This window comes from Zosterops lateralis, assembly GCF_965231275.1.
Source record: "Zosterops lateralis genome assembly, chromosome: 24".
Lineage (NCBI taxonomy): Eukaryota > Metazoa > Chordata > Aves > Passeriformes > Zosteropidae > Zosterops > Zosterops lateralis.
Window position 1 is genome coordinate 5,766,022 of NC_139784.1, and position 21,943 is coordinate 5,787,964.

The 21,943-nt window shown below is 58.0% G+C and overlaps 1 protein-coding gene across 4 annotated transcripts; it reads right to left on the bottom strand.

Annotated features, from left to right (window-relative positions):
* Positions 1 to 372: 372 nt before the first annotated feature.
* OSBPL7 (oxysterol binding protein like 7) lies at positions 373 to 19,757 on the bottom strand. 4 transcript variants are annotated; one of them, XM_083877544.1, is made up of 22 exons: positions 19,430 to 19,757; positions 19,175 to 19,297; positions 18,965 to 19,018; positions 18,749 to 18,862; positions 18,563 to 18,664; positions 17,804 to 17,924; positions 17,121 to 17,224; positions 16,937 to 17,029; positions 15,939 to 16,068; positions 15,024 to 15,148; positions 14,805 to 14,885; positions 13,778 to 13,909; positions 12,930 to 13,008; positions 11,296 to 11,585; positions 9,185 to 9,322; positions 8,391 to 8,454; positions 5,649 to 5,727; positions 4,763 to 4,907; positions 3,184 to 3,325; positions 2,972 to 3,098; positions 1,312 to 1,434; positions 373 to 862 (listed from the first exon to the last, which is right to left on the bottom strand). In XM_083877544.1, the coding sequence occupies exons 1-22, from the start codon at positions 19,703 to 19,705 to the stop codon at positions 754 to 756; spliced, it is 2,751 nt and encodes a 916-aa protein (XP_083733670.1). In that variant the 5' UTR covers positions 19,706 to 19,757; the 3' UTR covers positions 373 to 753. The 4 variants fall into 4 exon arrangements, with proteins under 4 accessions (XP_083733670.1, XP_083733669.1, XP_083733668.1 ...); XM_083877543.1 differs by having other exon boundaries at positions 16,931 to 17,029; XM_083877542.1 differs by having other exon boundaries at positions 11,296 to 11,579; positions 14,805 to 15,148.
* Between the last annotated feature and the right edge of the window lie 2,186 nt (positions 19,758 to 21,943).

Consider the following 21,943-nt stretch of genomic DNA (forward strand, 5'->3'; position numbering starts at 1 on the left):
ACCCCGGTGGACAGGGGAGGGGACAGGGAGGGAGGGGAGGGGAAAAAATATGATGAGGGATTTTTTTTTTTTTTTTTGCTGTTTTTTAAGGGAGGGGAGGGTTTAACGCTGAAATATTTATTGAGCCCCCCCAGTTTTGGGGGGAAGAGGGCAGCAACATATCAGAAATAAATTGTGGGGACACGGCTCTGGTTAATTGTGTGTGTGTGGGGAGGGAAACTGAGGCACGGGGGTGTGTGGGGAGGGAAACTGAGGCACGGGGGGGTGTGGGGAGGGAGAAACTGAGGCACAGGGGTGGGATGGGGGATTTGTGCATCCTCATCTTGATTTAGGAGCCCCCCAGGGGTAAGAAATAATCCCTCTGCACACCCCAACTCTTCACAGCCTTTATTAGAGGGACCCCAGTGCACAATTTTGGGGAGGGGGTTGGAACGATGGGGTCATCCCGCCCGCGGGCACCCTGAGACCCCCTAAACCCCCCCATAGAGCCCCCAAAATACCTCAAACCACCCCCAAGGCTCTGCCCTGGGGCTGGGGAGAGGATGGAGGGGAGGGAGGCATTTCCAGTGCCCCCCTCCCCTTTTTAAATCACAGTTTTATGGAAACACCGGCAAAAATGGCTCAAAAAAAAAAAAAAAAAAAAGGGGGGGTGGGCTGAGATTTTGCACCCCCAGAGCTGGGGGGACCAGCCCCGCTGCTGGGAGGAGCTGGGGGGGGGGGCTCAGCACCCCCCTGGGGTTATTTTTTGGGGGGCTACCAGAGCACGGCGCTGTCCAGGTGGGCAAAGCCGGGGTCCAGGCGCAGTTTCCAGTAGGTGTTGTTGGTGACCCAGGATTCCTTCCCGCTGGCGTCCGTCAGGCGCCTGGGAAAGGGAGAAAGGGGTGTGAGTGGGGCTTCCAGGGGGTTTGTTTTTATTTTCTGGGAGATCCAGGACCCCCTGAAAGCCCCACAGACCCCTGAGAAACCCAAATCCTCCTGAACCTTGGGGTGTCTTCAGGACTCTCATGGGGGAAATTCTGCATTCCCTGAGAGCCCCAAATCCCCCTGGGAGCCCCACAACTCCCTGAGAAACCCACATCCTCTTGAACCTTGGGGTGTCCTCAAGACTTCCAGGGGGGTTTTCCCCATTCCCTGAGAACCCCACACTCCCCCAAGCCTTGGGGTGCCCTCAGGACCCCCACAGAGGGTTTCCCCCATTCCCTGAAAGCCCCACATCCTCTTGAGCCTTGGGGTGCCCTCAGGACCCCCAGAAGTTCTCCCCATTCCCCCGAGAGCCCCACAGGTGTCCCCCCACCCCGGGACCCCCCAGACCTGAAGAATCGGGCCTGGTGGGTGATGTTGTTCTCCTCCATGACGCGGCGCCGGTCCCGCTGCAGCTGCTCGATCTGGCGCTTCTGCGCCTCGGCCGCCGGCACGTTCCCCTCCTCCAGGTACCTGTGGGGACAGGGGGCCTCAGTGACCGCTGACCAGCGTCACTGACCAGCTCACCAGCCTCAGTGACCAGCTGGGCACCCTCAGTGACCACTGACCAGCGTCACTGACCAGCTCGCCAGCCTCAGTGACCAGCTGGGCACCCTCAGTGACCACTGACCAGCGTCACTGACCAGCTCGCCAGCCTCAGTGACCAGCTGGGTGGCCTTGGGGACCAGCTGGGTGGCCTTAGTGACCAGCTGGGCGTCTTCAGTTGGCCTCAGTGACCGCCAGGCCGACCTCAGTGACTGGGTGGCCTCAGTGACCACCCTCAGTGACCACCAGGCCAACCTCAGTGACCAGCTGACCTCAGTGACCAGCTGACCTTGGTGACCAGCTGGGTGGCCTTGGTGACAAGTTGGCCTCAGTGACCACCAGGCCATCCTCAGTGACCACTGACCAGCGTCAATGACCAGCTCACCAGCCTCAGTGACCAGCTGGGCACCCTCAGTGACCACCTGTCCATCCCCACACCCCCCAGTCCCCGCTGACCGCTGGTCCGGCCCCAGTGACCATTCTCATTGACCACCTGTCCATCCCCACACCCCCCAGTCCCCGCTGACCGCTGGTCCGGCCCCAGTGACCATTCTCATTGACCACCTGTCCATCCCCACCCCAGTCCCCACTGACCGCTGGTCCAGCCCCAGTGACCCCCTGTCTATCCCCACCCCTGGAGCCCCGCTGACCACTGGTCCGGCCATAGTGACCATCTGACCAGCCTTAGTGACCATCTGACCATCCTCAGTGACCATCTAACCACCCTCAGTGACCACCTGTCCATCCCCAGTGACCCCCTGTCCATCCCCACACCCCCCAGTCCCCACCGACCGCTGGTCCATCCCCAGTGACCCCCTGTCCATCCCCACACCCCTCCCCAGTCCCCACTGACCGCTGGTCCGGCCCCAGTGACCCCCTGTCCATCCCCACTGACCGCTGGTCTGGCCCCAGTGACCCCCTGTCCATCCCCACTGACCGCTGGTCTATCCCCAGTGACCCCCTGTCCATCCCTGCTGACCGCTGGTCTGGCCCCAGTGACCCCTGTCCATCCCCACACCCCTCCCCAGTCCCCACTGACCGCTGGTCCGGTCTCATTGACCCCCTGTCCATCCCCAGTGACCACCTCTCCATCCCCACACCCCCAGGTCCCCACTGACCGCTGGTCTGGCCCCAGTGACCACCTGTCCATCCCCACACCCCCAGGTCCCCACTGACCGCTGGTCTGGCCCCAGTGACCACCTGTCCATCCCCATACCCCCAGGCTCCACTGACCACTGGTCCGACCACAATGACCACCTGTCCATCCCCAGTGACCCCTGTCCATCCCCACACCCTCCAGTCCCCATTGACCGCTGGTCTGGCCCCAGTGACCCCTGTCCATCCCCACACCCCCAGTCCCCACTGACCGCTGGTCTGGCCCCAGTGACCCCCTGTCCATCCCCACTGACCGCTGGTCTGGCCCCAGTGACCCCTGTCCATCCCCACACCCCCAGTCCCCACTGACCGCTGGTCCGGCCGCAGCCGCGTGTCCGTGGAGGGCAGGACCCTGCGCAGCTCCGGCGTCAGCTCGTTCAGCTCCAGCGCGAACTGCGTGAACCCGTAATTCCTCTCGTGGTCCCGGGGCATGGGGTCTGTGCGGGGCATCAGGAACGCTCAGAGACCCCCCAAAAATCCATGTCACCCCCCAAAACCGATGTCACCCCCCTGTGTCCTTACTGGCTCTCCAGACGCAGAGTCCCGGGGCAGGCCCACGGTGCAGCCCCTCGTGCCATTTCCCCGCCAGGCGCTCCACGGCGGCACCGCCGCGGCTCAGCACAGCGCCCTGCACCTCGTTGGCCCCCGCGCCCCAGTACCGGGCCTGGCACACCGGGGAGGGGACCGGGGGCGTCAGCGGGGACAGAGGGGACAGGGTGGGGGGGGGGAGTTGGGGGGTGGAGGGTGGGGTTAGTGGGAAAGGGGTGTGGCTATTGGAAAAGGGGGTGTGGCTATTGGGAAAGGGGTGTGGCTATTGGGAAAGGGGTGGGGCTATTGGGAAAGGGGTGGTGCTATTGGGAAAGGGGTGTGGCTATTGGGAAAGGGGTGTGGCTATTGGGAAAGGGGTGGGGCTATTGGGAAATGGGTGGGGCTATTGGGAAAGGGGTGTGGCTATTGGGAAAGGGGTGTGGCTATTGGGAAAGGGGTGGGGCTATCGGGAAAGGGGTGGGGCTATTGGGAAAGGGGTGGTGCTATTGGGAAAGGGGTGTGGCTATTGGAAAAGGGGTGTGGCTATTGGGAAAGGGGTGTGGCTATTGGGAAAAGAGTGGGGCTATTGGGAAAGGGGTGGGGCTATTGGGAAAGGGGTGGGGCTATGGGGAGAGGGTGGGGCTGCTGGGAAAGGGGTGGGGCTATGATAGAGTGGGGCCAATGGGAAAGGGTGGGGCTATTGGGAGAGGGTGGGACTATTATAGGGTGGGGTCATTGGGAAGGGGTGAGGCCAATGGGAAAGAGGTGGGGCTATTGTGAAAGGGGTGGGGCCAATGGGAAAGGGGTGGGGCTATTGTGAAAGGGGTGGGGCCAATGGGAAAGGGGTGGGGCTAATGGGAAAGGGGTGGGGCTATTGTGAAAGGGGTGGGGCTAATGGGAAAGGGGTGGGGCTATTGGGAGAAGGGTGGGGCTCATTGGAAAGGGGTGGGGCTATTGGGAGAGGGCATGTCTATAATAGGGTGGGGCTATGTTAGGGTGGGATCACTGGAAAAGGGTGTGGCTATGATGGGCTGGGGTCACTGGAAAGGGGTGTGGCCACTGGCAAAGGGCGGGGCTGTAATGGGTCATTGTGAAAGGGGCAGGACTACTGAGAAAAGGGTGGGGCTATGATGGGCTGGGGTCACTGGGAAGGGGCGGGGCCACTGGAAAAGGGTGGGGCTATGATGGGGTGGGGTCATTGTGAAAGGGGAGGGGCTACTGAGAAAAGGGTGGAGCCAAGCACCATGGGCAGAATAATTGGAAAAGGTCGGGGTACTAACAGGGCGTGGCTATTGGGAAGGGGCGGAGCCATAAACAAGGAGGAGTGGCCAGACAAAGGGGCGGGACAACAACACACCATTAAATTACCAAATCACTGATGGGGCGGGGCTACACCGAAAAGGGGCGTGGTCAGGCTACACCCACACAAAGGGGTGGAGTCAGGGCAGTGAGTGGGCGGGGTTTGGGCACTAAAGGGGCGTGCTCATGGTGCACCCACACAAAGGGGCGGGGTCGGGGCAGTGACTGGGCGGGGCCTGGACATTAAAGGGGCGGGGCAGGGGGCAGGACACACCTTGCAGAAGGTGAGCTTGCAGTGGTAGGAGGCGTCGCGCGTGTTCCGGATCAGAACCTCCCCGTAGTGCTCGATCCAGCGCGGCCCGCTCAGCACGTTGTGGATGCACGTGGTCACCTTGTTCCACTCGTAGTGGTCACCCGTCCTGAGGGGTCACCCAGGCCGTGGGTGGGCACCCAGGGCAGTGTGGGTGGGCACCCAGGGCAGTGAGGGGTCACCCAGGGCAGTGTGGGGGGCACCCAGGGCAGTGTAGGGGGCACCCAGGGCAGTGTGGGGGGCACCCAGGGCAGTGTGGGGACACCCAGGACAGTGTGGGGGGCACCCAGGGCAGTGAGGGGTCACCCAGAGCAGTGTGGGGGCACCCAGGGCAGTGTGGGTGGGCACCCAGGGCAGTGTGGGGCACCCAGGGCAGTGTGGGGGGCACCCAGGCCGTGGGTGGGCACCCAGGGCAGTGTGGGGTCACCCAGGGCAGTGTGGGGGGGCACCCAGGGCAGTGTGGGGGGACACTCAGGGCAGTGTGGGGGGCACCCAGGGCAGTGTGGGGACACCCAGGGCAGTGTGGGGGGACACCCAGGACAGTGTGGGGGGCACCCAGGGCAGTGTGGGGGGACACCCAGGGCAGTGTGGGGGACACCCAGGGCAGTGTGGGGGGACACCCAGGGCAGTGTGGGGGACACCCAGGGCAGTGTGGGGGTCACCCAGGGCAGTGTGGGGCACCCAGGGCAGTGGGGAGGCACCCAGGGCAGTGTGGGGACACCCAGGGCAGTGTGGGGCACACAGGGCAGTGTGGGGAGGCACCCAGGGCAGTGTGGGGGGCACCCAGGGCAGTGTGGGGGACACCCAGGGCAGTGAGGGGACCCCACCTGTGGGGCTGGGGGGGTCTCACCTGGGTAACTGGACGTTGACGGTGCCCACGGGGACGATCTCCAAGGATTTGCCCCAGAATTTGTTCTTCCACCTCATGTCTGGTGGAGGAGGAGGAGGAGGAGGAGGAGGAGGAGGTGGTGAGACCCTCTCAATCCCCCCAATGCACCCCCACCTCAACATGTGTTCCCATATTTAGGAAAGAATTTGGGGTTTCATTCTTTGTTCCGCTCATAAGGCAAAGAAACAGAAATTTTGGTGTCCCCATTATTAGAAAAGGATTTGGGGTTCACTCTTTTTTTCACTTGTAAGGCAAAGAACCAGAAACTTCAGTGTTCCAATAATTAGAGGAAAGGATTTGGGGTTCATTCTTTGTTTCGCTTATAAAGCAAAGAAGCAGAAACTTTGGTGTAATCAGGAAAGTATTTGGGGTTCACTCTTTGTTTTGCTTATAAGGCAAAGAACCAGAAATTTTGATGTCCCCATCATTAGGAACAGATTTGGGTTTCATTCTTTGCTTCATTTATAAGGCAAAGAACCAGAAATTTTGGTGTCCCCATTATTAAGAAAAGATTTGGGGTTCATTCTTTGTTTCACTTATAAAGCAAAGAATGAACCCCAAAAAGCAGGAACTTCGGTGTTCCCATATTTAGGAAAGGATTTGGGGTTCACTCTTTTTTTCACTTGTAAGGCAAAGAACCAGAAACTTTGGTGTAATCAGGAAAGTATTTGGGGTTCACTCTTTGTTTTGCTTATAAGGCAAAGAACCAGAAATTTTGGTCTCCCCCTTATTAGAAAAGGATTTGGGGTTCACTCTTTTCATCACTTGTAAGGCAAAGAACCAGAAACTTCAGTGTTCCAATAATTAGAGGAAAGGATTTGGGGTTCATTCTTTGCTTCATTTATAAAGCAAAGAAGCAGAAACTTCACTGTTCCCATAATTAGGAAAGGATTTGGGGTTCACTCTTTGCTTCACTTATAAGGCAAAGAATGAACCCCAAAAAGCAGGAATTTTGGTGTTCCCATATTTAGGAAAGGATTTGGGGTTCACTCTTTTCATCACTTGTAAGGCAAAAAACCAGAAAGTTCGGTGTTCCCATATTTAGGAAAGGATTCGGGGTTCACTCTTTGTTTTGCTTTTAAGGCAAAGAACCAGAAACTTCAGCACGTGTTCCCATATTAGAAGAGGATTTGGGTTCATTCTTTGTTTTGTTTATAAGGCAAAGAAGCAGAAATTTTGGTGTCCCCATATTAGGAAAGGATTTGGAGTTTCACTCTTTGCGTCACTTATAAGGCAAAGATTGAACCCCAAAAAGCAGAAACTTCAGTGTTCCCATATTTAGGAAAGGATTTGGGGTTCACTCTTTTTTTCACTTGTAAGGCAAAGAACCAGAAACTTCAGTGTTCCCATAATTAGAGGAAAGGATTTGGGGTTCATTCTTTGCTTCATTCATAAAGCAAAGAAGCAGAAACTTCAGTGATCCCACAATTAGGAAGGGATTTGGGGGTTCATTCTTTGCTTCACTTATAAGGCAAAGAACCAGAAATTTTGGTGTCCCCATTATTAGGAAAAGTTTTGGGGTTCATTCTTTGCCTTATAATTGAAACAAAGAATGAACCCCAAAAAGCAGAAACTTTGGTGTTCCCATATTAGGAAAAGATTTGGGGTTCACTCTTTGCTTCATTTATAAAGCAAAGAAGCAGAAACTTCAGTGATCCCACAATTAGGAAAGGATTTGGGGTTCACTCTTTGTTTTGCTTTTAAGGCAAAGAACCAAAGATTTTGGTGTCCCCATATTAGGAAAGGCTTTGGGGTTTCACTCTTTTCTTCACTTATAAGGCAAAGAATGAATCCCAAAAAGCAGAAACTTCAGTATTCTCATAATTAGGAAAGGATATGGGGTTCATTCTTTGCTTCACTTATAAAGCAAAGAAGCAGAAACTTCGGTGTAATCAGGAAAGTATTTGAGGTTCACTCTTTGTTTTGTTTATAAGGCAAAGAACCAGAAATTTTGATGTTCCCATATTAGGAAAGGATTTGGGGTTTCACTCTTTGCTTCACTTTTAAGACAAAGAACCAGAACCTTCCACGCTCTTCTCACCATGATTATCCTTGTGCCAGGGCAAAGGCACCTGCAGGATCCTTGAGCTCTCCCTCAAATCCTTTAGTTATTTTCTATTGAGCAGCAACCAAAAACCCCTCCTAGACCGTTACACACTTAAAGGAGAGCACAGAGACTCATTTTTGGCCATTTTTGTGCATTTTTAGGGCACGACAGCAGGCGTAAGGATTCTCTCTGAAAGGTTTCTTTCACTTTTGTTTCGTAAAATTCGTTATTTTCTCCTCAATTAAAACATTTTTTCCTTTTCCAAACTCCTCTTTTCTGGCTATTTTTATGAGCCATTTGTGAGGCTCGTATCACTATTTTTATAAACCATTTCTAAGGCTCATATCACTATTTTTATAAACCATTTCTGAGGCTCATATCCCTATTTTCATAAACCATTTTTGAGGCTCATATCCCTATTTTTATAAACAATTTCTGAGCCTGCAGACAACCCTCAGGAGATGATTAACCTTCCTGAGGAGGGGCTCACAACATTCTGACCTCCCCTAAAACGGGCGTGAAGAAAAAAGACAAAAAAAAAATTAATTTAAAATCCTCTATTTTGATTTATACGTATCACAACCCACCAAAACTCAAAAATTTAAATTTCTAGGACTCCAAAAATTAGGGAGAAACATCCAGTGCTGAGCTCTCACCTTGCCAGAAGACAAAATTCTCCGACTCAGCGTGACAGGCAGAGACAGGAGGGTGGTGGGACACCTGTAGGGGACAAAGAGGGACGTGCCACCTTTTCTTTTCCCTTTCTTTTCCCCTTTTCCCCCCCTGCTCCTGAAGATTTCCTTCCCAAACCCAGGGCTGGGGGTGAAGGGTGGTAGAGGTTTGTTTTTAGGCGTTCTCCCCTAATTTATTGTAAAAAAAAGTGCCCACTGGTTTTTTTTCCCTTTCTTTTCCCTTTCTTTTCCCCTTTTCCCCTCCCACCCCTGAAGATTTCCTTCCCAAACCCAGGGCTGGGGGTGAAGGGTGGTAGAGGTTTGTTTTTAGGGATTCTCCCCTAATTTATCCTAAAAAAAAGTGCCCACTTCTTTTCTTTTCCCCTTTCCCCCCTCCGCCCCTGAAGATTTCCTTCCCAAACCCAGGGCTGGGGGTGAAGGGTGGTAGAGGTTTGTTTTTTAGGGGTTCTCCCCTAATTTATCCTAAACCAAAAGTGCCCACTTCTTTTCTTTCCCCTTTCTTTTCCCCTTTTTCTCCCCCAACCCCTGAAGATTTCCTTCCCAAACCCAGGGCTGGGGGGGGGGAATGGTGGTAGAGGTTTGTTTTTTAGGGGTTCTCCCCTAATTTATCCTAAAAAAAAGTGCCCACTTCTTTTCTTTTCCCCTTTCCCCCTCCACTCCTGAAGATTTCCTTCCCAAACCCAGGGCTGGGGGTGAAGGGTGGTAGAGGTTTGTTTTTAGGGGTTCTCCCCTAATTTATCCTAAAAAAAAGCCCCCACCTGCTCGCTGATGAATCGGAACCCTCTGTCCGGTCTCACACACTCGTAGGTCTCGCCCAGGACGGGGTTGAAGGGTTTGCAGCCCGCCCGGTAATAGGTGGAGGCGTAGGCGGACACGGCGAAGGCGGCCACGTACACCTGGCACAGAGGTCACCAAAGTCACCGTGTCATTGTCACCGTGTCATTGTCACCGTGGTTGGGACGGGGACACGCCCGGCCTTGCCACGGTCTCCAGAGTGGGAGTGGGGTTGTGTGGTCTTGAGTGGGTCTGAGTGTGTTAAATCTTCAAATTCTGCTTTTTATCCCGTGATTTTGGGTTGTCTTGTGTTCCCTAAAGCCTCAAATTGTCCCTGTCCCCACATGTCCCCAGAATTTTAAAATTCTTCCTGTCATCCCATGATCTCGGGCTTCTCTGTGTCCCCAAATACTCAAATTCTCCCTGTCCCCACATGCCCCCCAAATCCTCAAATTGCCCCAGTCACCCCGTGACTTTGGGTTTCTGTGTGTCCCCAAAATCCTCAAACTCTTGTCGCCACATGTCCTTGGGCTCTCCCATGTCCCCAGAATCCTCAAATTCTCCCTGTCCCCACGTGTCCCCAAAATTTTCAAATTGTCTCTGTCACCCCATGACCTCAGGTTCCCCCATGTTCCCTAAATCCTCAAATTCTCCCTGTCCCCACGTGTCCCCAAAATTTTCAAATTCTTCCTGTCACCCCATGACTTTGGGTTTCTCTGTGCCCCCAAATCCCCAAATTCTCCCTGTCACTCCACGACTTTGGGTTTCTGTGTGTTCCCAAAATCCTCAAATTTTTCCTGTCCTCACACGTCCCTAAATTGTCCCACCAGTCCCTGAATCCTCAAACAGCCCCAGTGTCCCCAGGTCCTCAGGCTCCCCCATGTCCCTGCTGTCCCTGGTGTCCCCAAATCCCCCCAGTGTCCCCACTGCCCCTGGTGTCCCCAGTGCCCCTGGTGTCCTCAAATCCTCCCAGTGTCCCTGAATCCCCCCGATGTCCCCGTGTCCCCCTGGTGTCCCCGATGCCCCCTGGTGTTCCCAGTGCCCCTGGTGTCCCCGAATCCCATCTGTGTCCCCGGTGTCCTCCTGGCATCCGCAGTGTCCCTGGTGCCCCCAGTGTCCCCAAATCCCCCTGGTGTCCTCAAATCCCCTCAGTGTCCCCGGTGTCCCTGAATCCCCCTGGTGTCCTCAAATTCCCCTGGTTGTCCCTGCTGCCCCTGGAGCCCCAAATCCCTCTGGTGTCCCTGGTGTCCCCAAATCCCCCCGGTGTCCCCGAATTCCCCTGGTGTCCCCAAATCCCCCCAGTATCCCCAAATCCCCCGATGTCCCCTTGTCTCCCCATTGTCCCTGAATTCCCCCAGTGTCCTCAAATCCCTCCGATGTCCTTGTTGCCCCCAGTGTCCCTGGTGTCCCTGAATCCCCCTGGTGTCCCTGGTGCCCCCAGTGTCCCCAAATCCCCCTGGTGTCCCCAATGCCCCTGAATCCCCCCAGTGTCCCCCTTATTCCTGCTACCCCCAGTGTCCCCGAATCCCTCCTGTGTTCCCAAATCCCCCCGGTGTCCCCATGTCCCCTCAGTGTCCCCATGTCCCCGCAGTGTCCCCATGTCCCCTCAGTGTCCCCATGTCCCCGCGATGTCCCCATGTCCCCGCAGTGTCCCCATGTCCCCGCAGTGTCCCCATGTCCCCTCAGTGTCCCCCCCTCACCATGCGCTGCCGGGGGTCGCGGGCCCGGCTGGCCCTGTGTCCCCATGTCCCCTCAGTGTCCCCACAGTGTCCCCATGTCCTCCTCTGTGTCCCCATGTCCCCTCAGTGTCCCCATGTCCCCTCAGTGTCCCCCCCTCACCATGCGCTGCCGGGGGTCCCTGGCCCGGCTGGCCCTGTGTTCCCATGTCCCCTCAGTGTCCCCATGTCCCCGCAGTGTCCCCATGTCCCCGCAGTGTCCCCATGTCCCCTCACCATGCGCTGCCGGGGGTCCCTGGCCCGGCTGGCCCTGTGTCCCCTCAGTGTCCCCTCAGTGTCCCCCCCTCACCATGCGCTGCCGGGGGTCCCTGGCCCGGCTGGCCCTGTGTCCCCATGTCCCCTCAGTGTCCCCCCCTCACCATGCGCTGCCGGGGGTCCCTGGCCCGGCTGGCCCTGTCCAGCAGCGCGCTGTACTCCAGCTCCTCGCAGAGTCTCTGCAGGGTGTTGAGGGGCTCGTTGAGCTGCACGGGCAGCGCCACCCGGGACAGGTCCTTGCCCACGCTGCTCCTCAGGAGCCCCCACAGGCTCACGTCCCCCGAGGGGGCCGGGGGGGCGGGCAGGCGGCTCCTCCTGCGGGGGTCCGGCCCCGGCAGCTCCAGCGGGGGCTCCAGAGGGGGGGGATCCGCCGGTGGCCCCGGGCGTTCTGCTCCTGTTGGGTGGGAGGTGGGATGGAGCCGTGGCCATCCCTGGTTCTTCCATCCCTGGTCCTCCCCTTCTCATTTCTCCCCTCTCAGGTCCTCCCCTTCCCGGTTCTTTCATCCTCGGTCTTCCCCTCTTCTGTCCTCCTCTCCCTGGTCCTCCCCATCCCCGGTTCTCCCCTCTCTGGTCCTTTCATCCCCGGTCCTTGTCATCCCCGTTCCTCCTCTCCCTGGTCCTCCCCTTTCCCGGTCCTTCCTGGTCCTCCCTCCCCATTTCTCCCCTCCCCATTTCTCCCCTTTCCAGTCCTCCCCATTTCTCCCATCCCCATTTCTCCCCCTCCCCGTTTTTCCACTACCTGTTCTTCTCATCACCGGTCCTCGCTATCCCCCGTTCTTCTCATCCCTGTTCCTTCCCATCCCCGCTCCTCCCCTCCCCATTTCTCCCCATCACCATTTCTCCCCTCCCCATCCCTCCCCACCCCGGTCCTCCCCATCCCCGGTTGTTCTTCCCTCTCCGGTCCTCCCCTTTTCTGTCCTCCCCATCCCCATTTCTCCCCATCCCCATTTCTCCCCTCCCCATTCTTCCTCATCCCTATTCCTCCTCTCCCCATTTCTCCCCTTTCTGGTCCTCCTCTCCCCGGTCCTTCCCCTCTCCGGTCCTCCCCGGTCCTTCCCATCCCCATTCCTCCCCTCTCCTCCCCTTCTCGGTTCTCCCTATCCCCGGTTGTTCTCCTCTTTTCGGTCCTCCCCATCCCTCCCCTCCTCGGTCCTCCCCTCTCCGTTCTTCCCATCCCCGCTCTTCCCCTCCTCGGTCCTCCCCGTTCTTCCCTCCCCGGTCCTCCCTCCCCATTTCTCATCTCCCCATTTCTCCCCATCCCTGTTCTTCCCGATCCCCGGTCCTCCCCGGCCCTCCCCATCTCCGGTTCTCCCCTGTCCCATCCTCCCCATCCTCATTCCTCCCCTTTCCGGTCCTCCCCATTTCTCCTCTCCCTGGTCCTCCCCTCCCCATTCCTCCCCACCTCCTGTCTTCCCCATCCCCGTTCCTGTCCCCTCCAGTCCTCCCCTTTCCTCCTCTCCTCGGTCCTCCCCCATCCCCGCTCCTCCCCTCCCCATTTCTCCTCTCCCTGTTCCTCCCCTCCCCATTTCTCCTCTCCCTGTTCCTCCCCTCCCCATTTCTCCCCGGTCCTCCCTGCCTGATGTTTTCCCTCCCCTCTCCCCTAAATTCCCGGCACCTTTTCCCTCACCTCCTCCTGTGCCCGGTGCCCACCCCCTGCACCCAGTGCCCTCCCCCGGTACCCGGTGCCCCCCCGGTGCCCCCCCCGGTGCCCCCCCGGCGCCCCCCGTGCCCCCGGTACCTGTCGGGGGGCGTCCCGGCCCCCCCGGCTCGGGTCTCTCCTCGGTGACCTCGCTGATACACGACTCGTCCTCCGAGGGCTGGGGAGGGGCAGGGACCCGTCGGCGGCTTTGGGGGGTCCCGGGGGAAAGTGGGGGGGGGACCCCAAGGAAAAGGGAGGGGAAGGGACCCCCCACCCCAAAAATAAAAGGGTGGGGATGAGCCCAGGGGTGTTGGGATGGGCTGGGGGTGTCGGGATGGGGAGGGGAAGGTGAGGGAGGGCACTGACAGCACCCCACCCACCCCCAGCAGGTTCAGAGGCTTTGGAGACCCCCAAAATGGGGAGGGAGGGGGCTACGAGGGGCTGGGGGGGGCACAGGGAGCTACTGATGAGGTGGGACCGGGATGGGGGGAAAGAGAGGGGAAAGATGAACCCAGAGCAGAGAGGGGGTGCCAGGGGGTCCTCAGAGCCCCCTCCTCACCAGCAAAATCCCCAGAGACCCCCCAGAGACCCCCCAATCACCAGCAAACCCCCCAGAGACCCCCCAGAGACCCCCCAATCACCAGCAAAGCCCCCAGAGACCCCCCAGAGACCCCCCAGAGCCCCCCCCATCACCAGCAAAGCCCCCAGAGACCCCCCAGAGACCCCCCAGAGTCCCCCCCATCACCAGCAAAGCCCCCAGAGACCCCCCAGAGACCCCCCAGAGCTCCCCCCCATCACCAGCAAAACCCCCAGAGACCCCCTCCTCACCAGCAAAACCCTCAGAGACCCCCCAGAGCCCCCCAAGCCCCCTCACCTCGTTCTCAGAGGAGCTGGCAGAGAGGAAAACCTCCCCCAGAGCCCCCCCAGAGCCCCCCAAAGCCCCTCACCTCGTTCTCAGAGGAGCTGGCAGAGAGGAAAACCTCGCAGGCATCGAAGAACTCGGTGTGGGAGTCGGCCAGGGAGACGATGCTGCGGTTGGAGAGCTGCTGCTCCCGGCCCTTGGCGGGCAGCGAGTCCGGCTGGGGGGACAGACACACCTCAGGGGCCAGCCCGGGGGACAGGGAGGGGAGGGGACACCTGGGGGGCCTGGGGGACACTCGGGGACAGTCATGGAAAGCCACCAGAGTCATCCAAGGGGACTCGTCCCACCTTGGTCCCCAAGTCGGGGTTGGGGACATTTCTTGTTGGTGCTGGGGGAGGTTTGGGACACCTGGGTTGCCTTGGGGACATTACGAGGGCTTTGGGGACACTTGGGGACACTTGAGGACACTGGGAGGGCCCTGGGGACACTTGGGGACACTGGGATGGCCTTGGAGACACTCGGGGACACTGTGATGGCCTCGGGGACACTTGGGGGGGACACTTGGGGACACTCAGGGACACTGTGATGGCCTTGGGGACATATGGAGACACTGGGATGGCCTTGGGGACACTTGGGGACACTGTGATGGCCTTGGGGACACTTGGGGACACCTGGGGACATTGGGAGGGCCTCGGGGACACTTGGGGACAGTCATGGAAAGCCACCAGAGTCATCCAAGGGGACTCGTCCCACTTTGGTCCCCAAGTCGGGGTTGGGGACAGTTCTTGTTGGTGCTGGGCAAGGTTTGGGACACTTGAGTGGCCTTGGGGACACTTGGGGACACCTGGGGACACTTAGGGACACCGGGAGGACCTTGGGGACACTTGGGGACACTCATCAAAAGCCACCAGAGTCATCCAAGGGGACTCGTCCCACCTTGATGGCACCAAAAGTGTCCCCAAGTTGGGGTTGGGACCAGTTGGCCCTGGGGGAGGTTTGGGACATGGAGACACTGGGAGGGCCCTGGGGACACTTGGGGACACTTGGGGACACTCGAGGACACTCATCAAAAGCCCCCAGAACCACCAAACCCCCCCATCAGACCCCCTGACCTCGTCGGGGTGCAGCGAGGCGAAGGAGTCCAGCGTGGTGTCCGAGGACACGGACAGCGAGTGGAAGCGGCGCAGGGCTGGCTGTGACAAAGGGGGAAACTGAGCCAAATCCCCCCTCCCCGGCCTGTCCCTGTCCCCTCCAGCCAGGACATGGCTGAGAAGGGACAGGGGGACACCCAGCACCCTCCAGCAGCACCCCAAGGTGTTGTTGTTCCTCACCCCGGCGGTGCCGGCGCTGCCGGGGCGTGGGGCCGGACCCTGCCTGTCCAGTGTCCTCCTCATCTCCTCCAGACGAGCCCTCTCGGCCACCAGCGCGGCCACCACGCTGCTGAGGGAGCCGTGCACTGCTCGGGGGGATAAAGGAGGGATTCAGCACCCCAAAATCCCATCCTGAGACCCCCTCTCCTCATCCCCAGATGAGCCCTCTCAGCCACCACGTTGCTGAGCTCGGGGGGGACAAAGGTGGGATTCAGCACCCCAAAAATCCACCCTGAGACCCCTCCTCAAGGCTCATTCCCAACTCCTCATCTCCTCCAGATGAGCCCTCTCGGCCACCACGCTGCTGAGCGAGCCGTGCATTGCTCAGAGGGGACAAAGGTGGGATTCTGCACCCCAAAAATCCACCCTGAGACCCTCCTCAAAGCTCATTCCCCCCTCCTCATCTCTTCCAGACGAGCCAGCACGGCCACCACACTGCTGAGCTCAGGGGGGATAAAGGTGGGATTCAGCACCCCAAAAACCCACCCTGAGACCCTCCTCAAGGCTCATCCCCCCCTCTCCTCATCTCCACACTGCTGAGCAAGCCCTGCACTGCTCAGGGGGGACAAAGGTGGGATTCAGCACCCCAAAAACCCACCCTGAGACCCCTCCTCAAGGCTGATTCCCCCCTCCTCATCTCCACGCTGCTGAGCGAGCCCTGCACTGCTCAGGGGGGACAAAGGTGGGATTCTGCACCCCAAAAACCCACCCTGAGACCCCCCCTCAAGGCTCATTCCCCCCGTCTTCATCTCCAGACGAGCCACCACGCTGCTGAGCGAGCCGTGCACTGCTCAGGGGGGATAAAAGTGGGATTCTGCACCCCAAAAACCCACCCTGAGACCCTCCTCAAGGCTGATTCCCCCCGTCCCATCCCACCTTTCTGAGCCAGCAGCCAGAAGCTGCGCTGCAGCTGGCTGTACTCCGGGGGGAGGCTGAAGGGCAGCTGGCTCTGGGATGGCTCCAGGTAACGGGACAGGTTGGGGACAGAGCCATGCAGACGGCCCACCTGGGGAGGAAAGGACACACAGGGGTCACCAGAGTCACCTCCATGCCCCAATAGCAGCAAAACTCAAGGTGGGAGTGAAGGGTTTGATGTAGGTTTGATTATTTTTGGGTCTGAAGAGGTTTTTAGCCCCTACTGGCAGCTGGTGGGTTTTTTCCCCCCCAAGGAAAAAATTTCTCTATGGCCATAATATTGAACTTTCTGATGGTTGTTTATGTATTTTCCTTTGGAGGCTCTCAAAATAATGTGTATTGTTTTCATTCCTTTCAGTGATGGATTTCTGGGTTGACCACTGGGGTCAGAGAGGTCATTGATCAATCCTTGACCAAATCCCAAATACTTTATAAACCCTAAATCATAATAAACTGCTTTCTTTTCCCTGCTTCTACCTGAGGGGTGAGTGTGGTGGTTCTTTTCGTGTCCCTGACTGCGACATTTCTCAAGAAAGTTTCTTCTCAAAACGATTTTGGTAAATAACTCTCCTTTTTTCCCAAAACAATGTTGGTAAATAACTCTCCTTTCTCTCCAAACAATCTTTCTCCAGCTGGTGTTTTGCTGTTTTTCTGGTTTAACCCAATGGGTTAAAAAAGTGTCGTTCCTATTCACCAACCACATTAATTCTGTATCAAAAGACCTTAAAAAAGTAGTAAAAAATTAGACAACAAACCTAAATCTAGATTTAAACATCTAGAATCCAAACCTAAATTGACAAATCTTCTTTTTTTTATGCTCTCTGCCCTCCTGAAATATTTGTAGCCCCTAAACCTAAATCAATAAATATTTTTTTTTTATGCTTTCTGCCCTCCTGAAATATTTGTAGCCCCTCATCTTTCCTTGGTATCCCACCAGGACAGTCCCAGCTCACCCTCACCCTGCCGATGGTGTCGTCCTTGGCGAAGCTCTGCGTGCACCAGATCTTGGTGCTCCTCCTGCCCTTCTTCGGCCTCTCCGTGGCACCTGAGGGCTGGGAGGAAGAGGAGGGGGCTGCAGATGGACCTTTCCCAGGAAAAAAGGGGGGCACTGGAGCACCCCTCACCTGGCTGTGCCCCTCTCACCTGGGCGCCGGAGATGAGCGGGGCCGAGGGGATGCGGTGCAGGGCCTCCAGGTGCTGCAGCATCCCCGTCAGCTCCTGCAGCTTGGCCTGGCACTCCGACAGCTCTGACGGGGGGCACGGCGGGCAAGGAGCGGGCACGGGGGTCAGGGAGATGGGGACAGAGGTGAGAGAGGGGGCACAGGGGTGAGGGAGGGGGCACGGAGGTCAGAGAGTGGGGACAGAGGTCAGGGAGGGAGCACAGGGGTCAAGGAGGGGGCACAGGGGTCAGGGAAGGGACACAGAGGTCAGGGAGGGGGCAGAGAGGTCAGAGAGGGGTCACAGAGGTCAGAGAATGGTCACAGAGGTCAGGAAGGGGACACAGAGGTCAGGGAGGGGGCACAGAGGTCAGAGAATGGTCACAGAGGTCAGGAAGGGGACACAGGGGTCAGAGAGGGGTCACAGAGGTCAGGGAGGGGACACAGAGGTCAGGGAGGGGGCACAGAGGTCACGGAAGGGGATACGGGGGTCAGGGAGGGGGCACAGGGGTCAGGGAGGGGGCACAGAGGTCAGAGAGTGGTCACAGAGGTCAGGGAGGGGGCACAGGGGTCAGAGAGTGGTCACAGAGGTCAGGAAGAGGACACAGAGGTCACAGAAGGGACACAGACCACCTGCCCAGCCCCTGGCACCCCTCAGGCCCCGCTCACCGGCCGAGCAGCGCTCCAGCCCCTCGCTGTCCTTCAGCCAGGCGCTGACCTTGTCCCGGGAGCTGGCCAGAGTGGACAGGGCAGGGGCACTGCCCGAGGGCAGGATCCGCGTCCACGGGCCCTGCAGCCGGACACAGGGGGGTCACTCAGGGGTCACTCACCCTGCCTGGCACTGTCACCACGAGCTGTCACACTCAGGGTTAGGGCTGGGGTTAGGGTTAGGGTTGGGGTCAGGGTTAGGACTACGGTTTGGGTTAGTGTTGGGTTTAGGGTTGGGGTTAGGACTAGGGTTTAGGGTTAGGGTTAGGGTTAGGGTTTGAGTTAGGGTTAAGTTTCGGGTTTGGGTTAGGGTTAGCGTTGGGGTTAGGGTTAGAGTTAGGGTTAGGTTTAGGGTTAAGGTTAAGGTTAGGGCTAGGTTTAGGGTTAGGACTACAGTTAGGGTTAGGGTTAGGGTTAAGGTTAAGGTTAGGGCTAGGTTTAGGGTCAGGGTTAAGGTTAGGGTTGGGGTTAGGGTTCAGGTTAGGGTCAGGGTCAGGGTTAGGGCTACGGTTAAGGTTAGGGTTCAGGTTAGGCTTAGGGTTAGGGTTTAGATTCGGGGTAGGGTTCAGGTTAGGGTCAGGGTTAAGGTTAGGGGTTAGAGTTAATTTTAGGGTTAGGGTTAGGGTTAAGACTAAAGTTAGGGTTAGGGTTACGGTTAAGGTTAGGGTTAGGGTTAGGACTAGGGTTAGGATTAAGGTTAGGGTTAGGGCTGTCACCCACCTGAGCATCAGGCCTCCCAGGGGGACACGGCTCCGGCCGCTCGCCGTGGTGGTGGCTGCAGAGGCTGCTGACCCAGCTGGAGAACACCTCGGGGGACTTGATCTGAGCGGGCCAGTAGTGAGTTAGAGAGCGACCTGCTGTCCCCAGGACTGTCCCATCCCAGCTCCATCCCCCTTTCAGCAGCACCTTGAGGTGATAAATGTTGTCCTCCGTGTCCAGGTCAACCCTCTGCGCCTTCTTGTTGACGGACATGACGGACTGCCGGACATCGATGGCGCCGTGCAGTTTGCCCTTGAGGACCTGGGGGAGCCCAGGGGGGTCAGGGGGAACACCCCAACTCCTTTTTTACCCCTGAGCCCCCCGGGGAGGCTGTGTGGTCACAGCCTGGGTGACACAACTCACGTCCTGGCGAGTGGTGGAATATTTCAGGATCCCGTTTTCCAGCACGAAGTACCGCTGGGGATGGAGGAGAAAAAGTGGTTTTTTGGGTTTTTTTGGGGTTTTTTTTTGGGGAGAAGGTTCAGAGAGCAGCTCCTACACCCACCCCCCTCTGCCCAAATCATTCCAGGACCAGCTGGGCTGGCTGTTCCTGTCACCAGCTCTGCCTGTTACCTTGTGCCAGCCCTTCAGGGGCCATTTCCTCTTCTTGAGCAGGTACCCCTCGTGTCTCTGCGGCTGCCGCCCGGGGCTGCCCCGGCCTCGGGGCTCCTCCACCACCTCCCAGCTCTCCGAGCCCTGTGGGGACACCGTGGGGGTCCCTGAGCACCAGAACCTGCCGCCCACCTCATCCCCAAGCAGGGACAGATGGGAGCATCACCCTACAGCAAACCCCAAAACCCCCCAAAAATCCAAAATCCCAATTCCAACCTGCTGGACGCTGCTGTGCTTGGAAGACACGGTGCTGTTGGAGCGGGACAAGGCTCTTTTGGGAGAGGAGGGGTCCTTCTCGTGGCTGCCCATGGCTGGAGAGCAGCAGACGGGGCAGGAGGAGGCACCAGGCCGAGCCCCCCGTCCCGTTCCGGAGCTCCGGGCTCGGTGGTCACGGTGGGAGCCTCTGCAGGGAGGGAAAGGCAGGTTTGTATCCTCGCTGGGACATGGGGTGACAGAATTCCGGCTGTCCCCGGCTCCTGGGGGAGTTTGCATGGCACCACAGCTGGTGGCACCCAGAAAGTTCTGGGTGAGCCGGAGCCTTTGACCCCGGGCTGGCAGCGTTATCTCCCCGCCCAGTCCGGGTCCAGAGTCCGGCCCCGCAGCCCTGGCACGGCCCAGGAGGTGACAGCGGTGCCAACACCGGGATTAACCCCCTCCTAACACCCCCTACCCAAAAAAACCAGGACATGACCCCCTGCAAAGCCCCGCGTTTGTTCCATTTGCCCATCACGATTCCACAGGGGGGAAACTGAGGCACGGTGGAGCCTTGTCATTGCCCCTATGATGGGACATCCCGTGTAACACGGCCCAGGAGGTGACAGCGGTGCCAGCACCGGGATTAACCCCCTCATAACTTCCCTCTACCCAAAAAAAACCAAGACATGACCCCCTGCAAAACCTGATGTTTGTTCCTTTCACCCTTCACGAGTCTACAGAGGGGAAACTGAGGCACGGTGGAGCTTCTCCTGTGGCCTTGCCATCCCCCCTATGATGGGACATCCTGTGTAACATGGCCCAGGAGGGTGACAGCAGTGCCAGCACCGGGATTAACCCCCTCCTAACTTCCCCCTACCCAAAAAAAAAACAAGACATGACCCCTTGCAAAGCCCCGTATTTGTTCCCTTCACGATTCTACAGGGGGGAAACTGAGGCACGGTGGAGCCTTGCCATCCCCCCTATGATGGGACATCCTGTGTAACATGGCCCAGGAGGTGACAGCGGTGCCAGCACCGGGGTTGACCCCCTCCTAACACCCCCTACCCAAAAAAAAGCCAGGACATGACCCCCTGCAAAGCCCCGCGTTTGTTCCCTTCACGATTCTACAGAGGGGAAACTGAGGCACGGTGGGGCTTCTCCTGTGGCCTTGCCATCCTCCCTATGATGGGGCATCCCGGGCGTTGCTGTGGGATGGATTTTACCGGGATAATCCCGGGATAACAGCAGCGGGGCCGGTAATAACCGGGTACCATCGCTCCGGTAATAACCACAGCACTGGTACCACAATAACCACCCTGCCATGGATAACCCTGTACCACAATAACCACCCTGCCATGGATAACCCGGTACCACAATAACCATCCTGCCATGGATAACCCTGTACTGGTACCCCAATAACCACCCTGCCATGGATAACCCGGTACCACAATAACCACCCTGCCATGGATAACCCTGTACTGGTACCACAATAACCACCCTGCCATGGATAACCCTGTACCACAATAACCACCCTGCCATGGATAACCCAGTACCACAATAACCACCCTGCCATGGATAACCCGGTACCACAATAACCACCCTGCCATGGATAACCCAGTACCACAATAACCACCCTGCCATGGATAACCCTGTACTGGTACCACATTAACCACCCTGCCATGGATAACCCTGTACTGGTACCACAATAACCACCCTGCCATGGATAACCCTGTACTGGTACCACATTAACCACCCTGCCATGGATAACCCTGTACTGGTACCACAATAACCACCCTGCCATGGATAACCCTGTACTGGTACCACAATAACCACCCTGCCATGGATAACCCGGCACCGGTACCACAATAACCACCCTGCCAGAGATAACCCGGCACTGGGAGTTTTCCCAGGGGGAATAGGCACCTGGTGGGGTTTTTCTCCCAGGAAAAGCGACACCGACCCCTCGCTGTGCCGGTACCACCGGGGATGGAGAGATAAAGCCCATCCCGGTGTCCCTGTCCGGTGTCACCCCCCGGGACAGCAGGGGAAGGATGTTACCAGTGTCCCAGTGCTCACCTGGGTGGGTGGAGGGGATGGGATGGATTTTACCGGGATAATCCCGGGATAACGGCAGCGGGGCCGGTAATAACCGGGTACTGGAGCCTCGGTAATAACCACAGCACCAGTACCACAATAACCACCCTGCCACAGATATCCACCGGGGATGGAGAGGCAAAGCCCATCCCGGTGTCCCTGTCCGGTGTCACCCCCAGGACAGCAGGGAAAGGAGATTTTCCCACGTTACCGGTGTCCTGGTGCTCACCTGGGCAGGTGGAGGGGATGGGATGGATTTTACCGGGATAATCCCGGGATAACGGCAGCGGGGCCGGTAATAACCGGGTACCATCACCCCTGGTAATAACACAGCACCGGTACCACAATAACCACCCTGCCATGGATAACCCGGTACCACAATAACCACCCTGCCATGGATAACCCGGTACCCCAATAACCACCCTGCCATGGATAACCTCC

Excerpts from the sequence above, each read along its gene's own strand:
- OSBPL7 (XM_083877541.1), bottom strand. The coding sequence starts at position 19,705 with ATGCAAACTCCCCCAGGAGCCGGGGACAGCCGGAATTCTGTCACCCCA. Across the intron at positions 13,910-14,804 it reads CCTCGCTGCACCCCGACGAG|CCGGACTCGCTGCCCGCCAA; the intron begins GTCAGGGGGTCT and ends CTGTCCCCCCAG. Across the intron at positions 4,908-5,648 it reads GTCAACGTCCAGTTACCCAG|GACGGGTGACCACTACGAGT; the intron begins GTGAGACCCCCC and ends GTGACCCCTCAG.